The sequence below is a fragment of the Cyprinodon variegatus genome, unplaced genomic scaffold, assembly GCF_000732505.1.
Source record: "Cyprinodon variegatus isolate N-32 unplaced genomic scaffold, C_variegatus-1.0 Scaffold124, whole genome shotgun sequence".
NCBI classification, from domain to species: Eukaryota; Metazoa; Chordata; class Actinopteri; order Cyprinodontiformes; family Cyprinodontidae; genus Cyprinodon; species Cyprinodon variegatus.
The window spans coordinates 953054-965000 of record NW_015150577.1 but is presented as its reverse complement, the minus strand read 5'-3'; the positions used below and the strand labels follow the sequence as shown (position 1 = coordinate 965000).

General features: G+C 38.0%; 1 protein-coding gene across 1 annotated transcript in view; it reads left to right on the top strand.

Annotated features, from left to right (window-relative positions):
• Nucleotides 1-11947, top strand: part of ldlrad3 (low density lipoprotein receptor class A domain containing 3) — a 132703-nt gene that overhangs the window by 52015 nt on the left and 68741 nt on the right. The window contains exon 2 of the mRNA XM_015375720.1: nt 7894-8040. Within this exon, the coding sequence (XP_015231206.1) occupies nt 7894-8040 (147 nt within the window). The remainder of the gene's footprint in view (nt 1-7893; nt 8041-11947) is intronic.

Sequence of the window (11947 nt, the reverse complement as noted above, 5' to 3'; positions counted from 1 at the left end):
TATATATATATATATGTCACTGACTTACGTTCTCCAGCCCAAAAATGTTCATAAACCACCTGTATATACGAAATCTCACACCATTTGAACCAAAGTCTATTGATCTCTTAGGCCATAAATCTAAAGAAAAACATTTTTTCCCCATAGACGGCCATCCTAAACTGCCAGATTCTGACACATCCTAACCTGGCAACAATGCACATAAGACGGGAAACGTTATCCTTTAGATGTAAAACCCCATCATGCACCGAAACAAATTTTTGCAAGTTGATGTTGAGGACATTTTTAGGATTAAGCACCAGGAGATCAGAGGTCCGAAGAGGTACTGGCGGGAAATCTAGGACAGAATCCGGAATCAGTTCCAGGTTTGGTACACAGCCAGAAATCATATAGGAGTCTGAGGACATGTCTGGCAAACAGGTCAGAACTGGAGGAGGCAGGCTTTGAGGTCCAGAGGCAGGAATGGGATCAGGATCAGGCAATCAGAAACACTTATACTAGAAAGCTTTCACCACAGGCTTGAAAATAATCTGGCACTGATAACTGGTAGAAGGCAGGTTAAATAGATGCGGTAGCAGGTGGATCAGATAAACGGTAACAGGAAAAAAAAAGGGGGGGGCTAGGCAGGTGAATGAAATGAGTAAACAGGCCAGTCATCAGCATCAAGATCATGACATATATAGTGTATAATATTTTGCTTTTTTAAGATTTCTCAACATATTTATACATTTATACCCCTGTATTAACTCCCACCAAGTACCTAAATACTCTGTGGTGTGGTTCGTTATGCTCCTTTGTTCTTTCAACATCTGCATGTTTGTGTAAATCTGGTTTTTGGTGGAGCTAAACAAATAATAATAATGAAAAATGAAAAAATACAGCTGAGATGGTTTTATTTTTTTAAAGCTGGTGATAAAAGTTGAAATTTGGAAAACGCATAATGTTTTCTGTAAGGATGGAGTTGTTTCTAAGAAGTAGCTTCATACATTTGCATCTCTGTTAAGTGACCTTGCATTTTACCAGTTTAATATTTTGCATTTTGCGGTATTTTTTTTATCATACATTTGTATAATGCTTGTCATTCTGACAGTTTATTCAAAAAACTTCTATAATATATTTATGTAAAAGTGGCAGGGGGTGCATACTCTTACTCTTACTGCTGCAGTGTGTTCCAGAAACTTACAGGAGATGTTCTTTCTTCTTTCCGCTAGAGCAGGCATCCCCAAAGTTGGTCCTTGATGGCCACTTTACAGCAGGTTTTAGAGGTTTCCGTGCTCCAGCACCGCTGATTTACATTGATACTTGATTAACAGGCTTTTGCTGAACTGCAGTCATCAGAATCAGCTGTGCTAAAGCAAAGCTAGATTTTATTAGTACAAAGGCTTTCCTTTAGTATTGGTTGTTTTTAAAGTGTTATTACTCAGTTTTTTAAGAATTAAATTATTTAATTTATATCTAGAATATATAAAGGAATCCTTTAGAAGACTTCTTTTCAATGTACTTAAAGGCACACCACAGACTTTGTGACCTAAAGAGTTGATGCATATGAGTTATTTGAAATGATTCCTCAGGCGAATATACAGTGCTTCACACTATCAATGCTACATGGGGGCTCCCCTCTTGAAATACCCCTTTGTAAGTTGGGAGAAGATGCACCATCGTTGGCCAGGTAATGTGACGTGGACGAACATATCACTTTATGGCCACAGGCTCTCATATCATCATGGAGCTAAGATTTTTGCCCTACTCTTTTTCCACCTGCTTGACTGCTAGTCACAGCTGAGGCAAGGAAAGAGTTTAAACCTTCTGAGGAGGCTAAAAGAGAAAACTTTAAAGGGATCGTCCGCAAGAACAAACAAGAGTCGATCATGGAAAGTAGTTTATTCATTGGTGCAGGCTGATAGAAGAAGCCAGATGTAAAACCGATTCTCTTTTCTCAATTTTATTATTATACTGGTAAGTTAACACTTTGCTCCTAGTGTTCAGTCATATATCTTTGTTATTATTTTCGATTTTTTGGAAGCAAAATACAGGCAATTACAGGTATAGCTCCCTTAGTGACCAAAAGTTACAAGAGATCATTTAAATCATTCATCTGCTAAGAGGAAATTCTTCTTCAGGAGAGGGCAAAAAGCGATTGCAGATAAATTCTTAGCTCTGTGTCAGGAAAAGTCCAACTGGAAGTTTAAGCTTGGTGTAGATAAAGTTTGGAAGGCTGGGCATTTCTACTCTGAGCTGGGACTGTGACAACGCTATCATCAAATCTGAAAAGCTGAATGAATAATATGTTCAACCCCGCGGGTCTCAAAAAGTGACAGATTTCTTTCCTTTTTGATTTTTGTAGTAAATTCAGGAACTGAAATGTTTTTTTATTTTCTTCTTTATGTTGCATGTCAGGGTTGGGAAATGTCTTTTTGACAGCTATGAACTTATCGTTAAACCAAAAGAAGTCTGGATTCCTGCATTAAAACATTTCTTCTCACCATCGTTGTCACAAAAAAGGAGCTGTTTACATGAAATGCTTTGAAATTTTTCCTGTGACAGATTGAATTTGGTTATGCAAAAAGAAAATACCAAACAGGTTAAACTGCCACAGAGCAAAGATATCAGTAATGACATTTATCCCAAACTATTTTATCCCTAACTATTTTAATTATGTTGTCAGTTTAGAAAAGGTCAGAGTTAAGAGAAATATAACTGGAACTACAGCTGCTTTTATGTTTTTCATCGTAATTCCTTTTTTACACTTTTAAATGAATTCTAATACAAACCAGAACAGTACTTGACATCATCCCCATTGATGATCTGACAGTTTGTGTCATTATAGAAAGGAGCTGTACCTGAAGTACTAACAAGACAGCAGACAAGACAGCAGAGGTGGGATGATGTAAAAATGCATTTTTTTCCCTGCTGTCAGTTTCTGTGATGTAAGATGGGGCTGACTGTTTGTACTGATCAAATATCAGACATCTGTAGCACGAATAAAAGCTCTGGTAAGAATTTTATAACATCATCAGCGTTTCACTGTGTATTGCCTGAGTGTAGTGACCTTTAATCAAACCTACTTCAATCACTTCTGTGATTGCATCAATTCTTACCGGCCTGTCGCACTGACTCCTATTATAATGAAGTGCTTTGAAAAGCTGGTTAAAGAACACATCGTCTCCAGTCTCCCCCCAACATTTGACCCATTCCAGTTCTCCTACCGATGAAACCGCCATCTCCTCCGCTCTTCACCTGAGCCTGGCACACCTGGAGGAGAAGTACACCCACATGCAGATGGTGTTCCTGGACTTCAGTTCAGCTTTCTACACCATCATCCCACAGCATTTGATAGGCAAACTGGAACTGCTGGACTCAATACAGCCTTCTGCAAATGGCTGCTAGACTTCCTCACAAACAACCTCTGTTAGTCCGGGTCGGACAGAACACCTCTGATGTCATCACCATAAGCACAGGGTTTTATCTGGGGTGCATCCTGAGCCCCCTGCTGTTCACCCTGATGACACATGACTGTGTCCCCAGGTTACGGTGGTGGGCCTCATCAGAGACGACAATGACCAGGACTACAGAGAGGAGGTGGAGCACCTGGTGGGCTGGTGCAGAGATGATAACCTGATCCTGATTGTGGAGAAAATGAAGGAGATCATTGTCGACTTCAGGAAGAACTTAACCTAACCATGCTCCACGGCTCATCAACAGCTCGGCTGTAGAGGTGGTCAGCAGCAACAAATTCCTGGGGGTGCACATCACAGACAACCTCATCTGGACTGTAAACACCACCTCACTGCTCAAAAGGGCACAAAAGAGCATGTTCTTCTTGTGGAGGATGAGGAGAACCCATCTGCCCCCACCCATCCTCACCACCTTCTACAGAAGCACAATAGAGAGCGTTCTGGCCAGCTGTCTCATGGTGTGGTGTGGAGGCTGCAGCGCCTCAGACTGGAGGAAGGTGAGAAGGGTGGTGAGATCAGCAGAGACGATCATCAAGCTTCTCTTCCATCCATGAAAGACAATTCATCCCATGCTGCATGTCGTAAGCCAGTAACATTATCAAACCCCCACCACGGACTGTTCTCCCTGCTGCCCTCTGATTCTGAAACAGCTTCTTCCCCACCACTATCAGAAGGCTGAACTATTGAGACAACTCTAAATCATGTCACTCTGCATCATACTAAAAACACCAAACCAAAATGCATAATTGCACCATATATATTTAATTCTATCAATTTATATCAATTTGTTTTTTGGCACCATGTTTTTTCTCCCACACTGTTTACATTTGATCAGTGCTATACTTTAAGAAATGGAAATGTCATGAAAGCTGTACAAAAAGAAATTTCAATAAAAGTTGTTTAAGTTTAAGTCTAAGTCTAATTACTATTGCATCAATACATAACGTATTTAGCAGAGGACCAACATTTTTCTTTTCTTCCAAGTGTGCTGAGGCTTGTGTCGATTGAGAATATATATATATATATATACTTTTTTAGAATCCCCTAAAGCAAAATGCAAGCACTTTGGAAAACTACATCTTTTAAAGTCTAAACTGACCAGTACGTGAACCGAATAAGGCTAAAGAATAAATAGCAACAAGGCATACAATCATACAAGCTTTCAGAGTTTTAACATTTGCTGCACACGTAAGTTAAGAAATTTGTGTTACTGTAATTGCCTTTTTTTTATGTATTGAAATATACATAAGTAATTAATCAAAATTAACATGTTATGTCCTCAGCCCTAATATATACATATAATATGTATATATGTTGCATTCTATTAGTAATGAGAAATTTGCCTAAACCCTTTTTTTGATTATTTTTTTATGTTTAATTATAAAAAAAATTAAGTGTTGCTCTGATTTACAGCAAAGCTGGGAAAAAAAAGTTATAATAGTCCCATGAAACCACCAGGATTTAATAATGCAAACCTTTATTATAATGCAGTTGTCAAACTTTTGTCTGAATGTAAACAGGCAAGGAATTTGCATTCTAATAATGCATCCTTGTGGGCACCTTTAAACACAGGTTCAGCCATTTCTTTTAACGCGTTTCCGTGCATAAATATAATTACGTCCTCCAACACGCCCTCTGTTTTCTTGTTTTTCTATTTTCCCTTTTTTTTTTTCAAAAATTTAATAAAATTTAAACAAATTTACTCCTAAGTGCTTCACAATCTTCCACTAACTTACCATTCGGGTTTGTAGATTGTACAAGGAGACTATAGTAGCTGCTGCAAATCTATGCACTATAACTAAATTTGGCAGCTTTTTTGAAATTTCATGTTTAATAGAAATGGTTAATATTAGTGTAAGACTTTGTTTAGACAGCAGTTAGGATTAAGGAAACCTGTTGCTTTAAAAAAAAAAAATACCAGTCAATCCTCTTAAGACTTGCAGATATTAAGCCCCATTGTTTCTCGCAGATCCCTTTTAATCTGGACACATAGGGGCTTTTTTAAGCATCAGCAGCTTATATTAGATCATTCCCTTGCATCTGAATTAGACTGAATTCCAGGCTTGTTCTTGGTCCTTTTTTTTCTTTTTTTGCTTTAATCGTTAAATTTCAAATTTAACTACACCTACTGGGGCTTTGCAGAGGCTTTAATGGTTGTCCTTGGTTCTTTTTTTCTTACATCGTAACTGGATCCTCCATGTGGAGAAGGCCCAGCCACCTCTGGGATGGTTCACTACTGTTCTGTGTTTCTGTTCTCTGTTTGGGGTTAATGACTTTGGATTTGGTTCGCTGGAGTCCCAAAGCCTCAGAAATCATCTTGTAAACCTTTTTAAAGTTATAGATCTCAGTGGCTTTGTCTCTTGAATTTTATGAGAGCACAATGTGTGCAGTAGCTTGAAAGAAAAAGCTTTTTGCTTTCACTTTTTGACAGTCTTCTTTGGTTAAGTGTTTTTTACAGGAAAAAAATAGCATAACGCCACGGTAAACCAGTAATATTAACTGGGCAAATTCTCAGTCAACCATAAAACAGGATTAAATCAGAGGCAGTCGGAAATAAATTAAGATAGCTGCTAAGTTTACGTGCAGATAAAAGATATTAAAGCACACAATAAAGAAAAAAGGCACCAAAAATGTAGTTTAAACAAGAAAGCAGTGTGAGCAGAACCAAAAGCTGAAATCTCAGCATTCTCAGTAAATTGTTCTAATGTATTTTACCATGGAATTAGGTTATATTTTTTTCTAAATTAAGATTTTCATTTAGGAAAAGTTTTCTGTAAATACTCACATGCTATCCTTTTTATATTGAATATCAGGTGAAGATCTGACAAAATATGTTTTGGGCAAAACTGGTTAAACAGCACTATACATTATATAGATACCTACCTGAACAGCTGAATGAATAATATGTTCCAACCCCGAGGGTCTCAAAAAGTGACTTTCCTTTTGTTTTTTGTAGTAAATTCAGGAACTGAAAGGTTTTTTTTTTTTTTTTTTTTTTTTATATCTACGTTGCATGTCAGGATTGGGAAATGTCTTATGGACACCTATGAACTCATCCTTAAACCAAATAAAGTCAGCAAGGGGAAATCTAATATATTTTACCATAGGATAAGGTTACATTTTTTTCCTAAATTAAAATTTTCATTTGAAAAAGGCTTTCTGTAAATACTCGCATGCAAATCTGTTTAAACAGCACTAAACAATATATAGTTACCAATGTTTACCCATGTTTATTTAGCAAGGTCATTGCCAGGGTATTACAGTGTAAAAGGATGTTATGATTGAAAAATCAGTATTACTGAAAATCAGGCTGATACACTCATGACTGTTATCTGGTATTCCATCCCAGCACATTTCAGCACAGATGCTGGTTATGCCGAAACTTTTAGAATTACAATGCAATCAAAGCAATAACCTAACTTTAACGAGCGATGGTGTTTTGAAAACACAGTTACCTCAATCTTTACACACATGTGAGAAAAGTGCAGTTAAAATATTAATCCCGCACCATTAAGACTGTCATCAGCACACTGAGGCAGCGGAACATGCTACTGCCCTGACAGCAAAGAACAAGTTTAAAAAGTAATTCCTAGTCAGAACCCTGTTTAGAAACCACTTTAAAATGTAATCTGAAATAAGAAAAAACAAATGACATTAGATTGTAAATTTATGGTTTAAAGATTATCTTAAATGTTTTCCCTCTACTGTGAGTTGAAGCATCTATGGAAAGTCCTTATCCACGTCTCCCTGGTTACCCCTTAATACCATAATAAAATGATGAGTGACCAGAACTTTTAACAGGAGGTTGACCCTCCCCATTATATTCTCAATTTGAATCAAGCTGCTAGCTGCTAACAACAAATCCTAGTCTTGGTGCTGCAGCATGTGTTCTCCGTTCTCCTAATTACTTTCAGAGCTTTGTTTATGAGCAAAACTGCTCGCCATGCAGTGTCAGCCCTCAGCTTAAAGGCCATGTTTCACATTCCAGTCTATTATGTTGCAGCTTCACTGCATCAACTAGATAGAGCCAAACCTAGTTTAGCCCAAAATCTCTGTATGGAAGTGTCTGTTTCTGATCTTAGTATGTATGGGAATCAGAGCATCTAGGTTGGATGTGTAAAATGGGTGCTCTGTGTTTACTGGCGTTTAGGTTCTTATCTTTTCTATTCAGATACTGCCTCGCTTTGAATGAGTGGTTTTGCCAACAGAGCTGTTAGTGCTAAAATATCATCTCATTTTAAGTATTCATGTGATTTTCTTTATTTTCTTCTTCTGCATTTTGTAGAAAAGCTTCCCTTTTAATGTGTTTATGCCTTAAAGGAAGTAAGAGGATAATGGTTATGTGCCTCGACTTTGCTGCCGATGCTTTGGTAATTGATTTCGTTATGGAGGGAGGATATTGTATAACATTCTTGTTTTTTTTCTTTTTTGAAATCAGACAGCCAGCTGCTTCCTGGGAATAACTTTACCACAGAGTGTAACATTCCTGGAAACTTCATGTGTGAAGATGGAACGTGTGTCCCGGGTGGCTGGGAGTGTGACGGAGTGCCCCACTGCTTTGATGGGAGCGACGAGAGAGGCTGTGGTAAGTTCAAGCTTAAACTCCATTATCTAAAGCTGTCTTAGAGCCAGCTAGCTGTGGCCTACAGCACTGAAGCCAGATTGCTTACTTAGAGCCATGTCGTGTTCTTTCAACTCTTGAACCTTTTTTCGCCAAAACGCATCACAGTTTTCGCTCCTCTTACTTCCCTGTCCACAGGCCCATAAAGGCCAGTAAAACCTAATTCTCTGCCAACATAAATTAACTTCCCTCTTCAGTGCTCACAGTGCCCTCCCCCACATCAGGAGCCCTGCTCACCTCTCCTCCATCCCTTTAGCCTCAGTTTAGCACCATGGCAAAACCTAATACCATCAAAGAAAAGGCCAATTACCCCTGCGTGCAGGAAAAGGAACACATACATATTTTACTGTAACGCTAGTGTAGAAGCTCATTTTTGATCTTTACATTTAGCTGGCTTTGATCCCTATGGTCTGCTGCTCCTCCCATTGCAGTTAGAGCTACACACAGAGTGGGTCACTGATGAAGATAGACTTTGAGTTTCTACGCTGAAATGAAAGCTGCATCATCCTGTTCATCCATTTCTCTGAGTCTCTGCACCCTCCTGCTCAATTTTCTTCGATGATCTTCCTGTGTAATTTGCTTTGTAGAAGAATTAAATTAATAGAAACATTTAAACCAATTTTTGCTGAATTTTTTTTTTACCCAGATCATTTCTTGAAGAAAAAAATAAATCACATGTGGCTTATAGTAACATCTGTCAGTCCTCTTTATTTTATTTTCCCCTCCCCCTCTAGCCTTCCTTTCTTTCGCTGTGGTTTCTTGTCTGCAGCCAGAAGAGGAAAATGACTCTTCTCATTCTGCCATTGGATTCTGGCACAAAGAGACAGGCACAGAGACAATTTTATCATTTATATACGTATGTAGTCACATATTTTTGGGTTTGCACATTTTAATTTTTTCTTGTAGACTTATTATATTGATGAGTATTCCACAATTTTATTAAATGTTTTTCACCTTTCAGTCATTCAGTTTACATTGAGTATTGGTACTAAAACCAGAAGCAAAATGTCACTGTGAAAGTGTTAGAGGACAGCTGTTTTAACTACATTTGTAAAAATGAATAAGAAAAAATTTAATTTATTATTACTTAATGTTCTAAAGAGGCAAGATTCACCTCGGATTGGACACGGGGAGCTACACTTTCATGAAGCAACTTTATCTCATGTAAGCTGAGTTTAAACTGAGCCAATAAGTGGGGATCATTTTAATAGATAATTGAGTTTTTCCCTCTCAGTTTCTGCAGTATTTGATATTGACTGTAACAAATGAAAGATGAATTAACGTAACACTATGCACTGAATGCATGGGTTGCACTCTGAAATCCGTTAAAAGCCACCTATGGGAATGCTTAAACTACCAAAAGAGACAAAGGGTGACAACTGGGAGGAAGTAGAATGCCCTTCTTCATTAAGACGATGGCAGCCAGGGGCATCTAAAAGGATAACACACCTATTTGCTAATTTCAAGGTAAAGTTTATTTGTCCTTGAAATGAACAAGCTACTGTACCTTTAGTGTCATGTAGGGATGCAAGTTCTTGATTAATTAATTGATCTAAAGTTGATGGATCTTATCCATCAACTTAAAAATTTGAGTTCTTTTGTATCAATAAAATCTTTACACAAACTGAAGGGCTAAATAATTTTTCTACAATAGGCTGAGTTAAGAAAGAAATTGTACATCGTAATATTTTGAAATAGTTATCGTGCCAGCTGACTTATATATTGACTGAATAAACCATACATATGTTCTAACACATTAGTAAGATAAATACCAAAACAGGAACCTAATAAGTTAATGAAGTAAATACTGAATAAAATATGTGAAACACCTGTTTCCAATGTATAAAATTGTAAAACTATCATTAAAAGACAGGATATGTTACTTTGACATGCTATCAGACTATTTAGTTAGTCTAAATGAAGTGGATGCTGTGATTTAGCTCCCTGTTTTTAGTTTAATCCAACAATTAGGAAGTAGAAACTGTGCTCTCAAAAGTACTTTATAACAGGTCGCTCTGGTTGCTCTTAAAGGAAGATTGAAACTTGAATACATGAATTGTGTCGACTTAATAATACTTTCCCAATCTACAGTGCTTCTTGTTTGCATGTCTTCTCTCATGTTAAAATTTTCTTGTGTAGCATCCCACACTTTTTATCATCACATACTTGCGATTTGAGCGCAGCTGAGAAAGCGATAGGTGCCTCGTGCTGGGTGATGAAGCAGTATATTGGGTACTCTTTAAAACATAAATTTGAGAGTTTATCGAGTGTTTATATTTACAGACAGAACAGCATAAATTAAATTCTGCATCCTTGTCACTATTAAATAGTATAGATTAGAAAAGCAGCACTCAGAGAGCACAGACTTCTGCCAAGCGGTAACTTTGCTCCATAGTGAGACTTATACCTAAAGCTAAAACCCACTCATAATCTGGATCATTACCAAACCTCAATGGATTGCTCCTTGGCTTGAGGCCCACATCTAGTAAAAAATTGCATTAATATCCATTCATAAATTTTCAAGCAATCCTGCTTAAACAAACAAACCGACCCATAATTCTGCATGGCTGCCCTGGCTGAGGCACGGCATGTGACTGCAGCCTCTGGTGTTTGTTCTGCTCTCACCTTTTTCATTCGTACTCTGCTTTCTTTTTTGATCTGCAGATCGAGACTTCATTTGTCTTTTTTTGTTTTTTTTGTCTTCAGTAAAATACTTATTGATATTTTGTATTTTGATTCCAATGCTGAAACTGTTAATGCTACGTTTCAGACTACATGCAGCAGAAGCAGTAGAAATGCGTGTACTGCTTCATTTTTTATGCTTGTACAAGTTTAGTTCTGACGCGCGGCTGAAGCATCTTTGCTGTTCTAGCTGCATGGTCGAAATCGAAAAGGGGGTCTAAAGTACGCTGGGCGAAGCTACCCTATCCTTGTAACAATGGCCGCCTTATTTTCTGTAAAAAGTAGTTTAAATATTTTTTTTAGTTTGAAAGTCCAATTGAAAACTTCATCTGTGCAGTGAGTTCATCAAGATTACGATCCTGCCTTCAAATATTATTTAGCTGTCGGTGCCGTACACTAGCTCTCACTAGGAATCCCGTCCAACAGCAGCCTCTGGCCTGGTTGCCTCATTGCGGTTTTCTGTTCTAGAAGGCGTTCTAATATTTTAAGTTAATTGAGGCATTAATAAACTGTTTCAGAGGAGTGATCATAGCGATCTGCATCAGCAGCACTGTGTCAGTCTCCCTGCCACCTCCCAGCTTCTCTGGTTGGTTGATGTGGCACACCGAGCAGCAAAAGTTCAATTTTTCCTACACTAGCAGCTGCTGCTTCTGAAGCTTGTCACACGCATCAAATACTCAGAATCTCGTGAGGTGCTGCTTCAGCTGCTCAGACGCGCTGCTCCTGCTACTCAAAACGTGCGCTTTGGTGCACATCAACCATTGACTTTGCATGTAAACTAGCTGCTTCTGCTACTTGTGGTCTGAACGTAACATAATAGTTACTGCTGCCACCCTCTGGTTTTGGTGGATACTGCTTGTTCCTCCATATATCCCCATCAGACCATGTTAAAGAATCCTTTAAAATTTCTGTATGTGGAATAACATCTGGATCATTGCCAATATTTAATGGATTGGTCCTTGGCATGGGGTGAAACTCTGGTTAAAATATAATGAAATTCTATTCAACAATTTTCAAGCAAACCTGCTAACAAACCAACAAACACAACCAAAAAAATAACCTCCATAGCAGAGGTAATAATAATAATCCCAGACCGGACTCATGATTGATTCATGTTTCTGCTTTAGTGTGCCTCCCTCTGCTCTGGCATTACTTCTCCTGTGGTTAAAGGCTGATTTATACTTCGAAA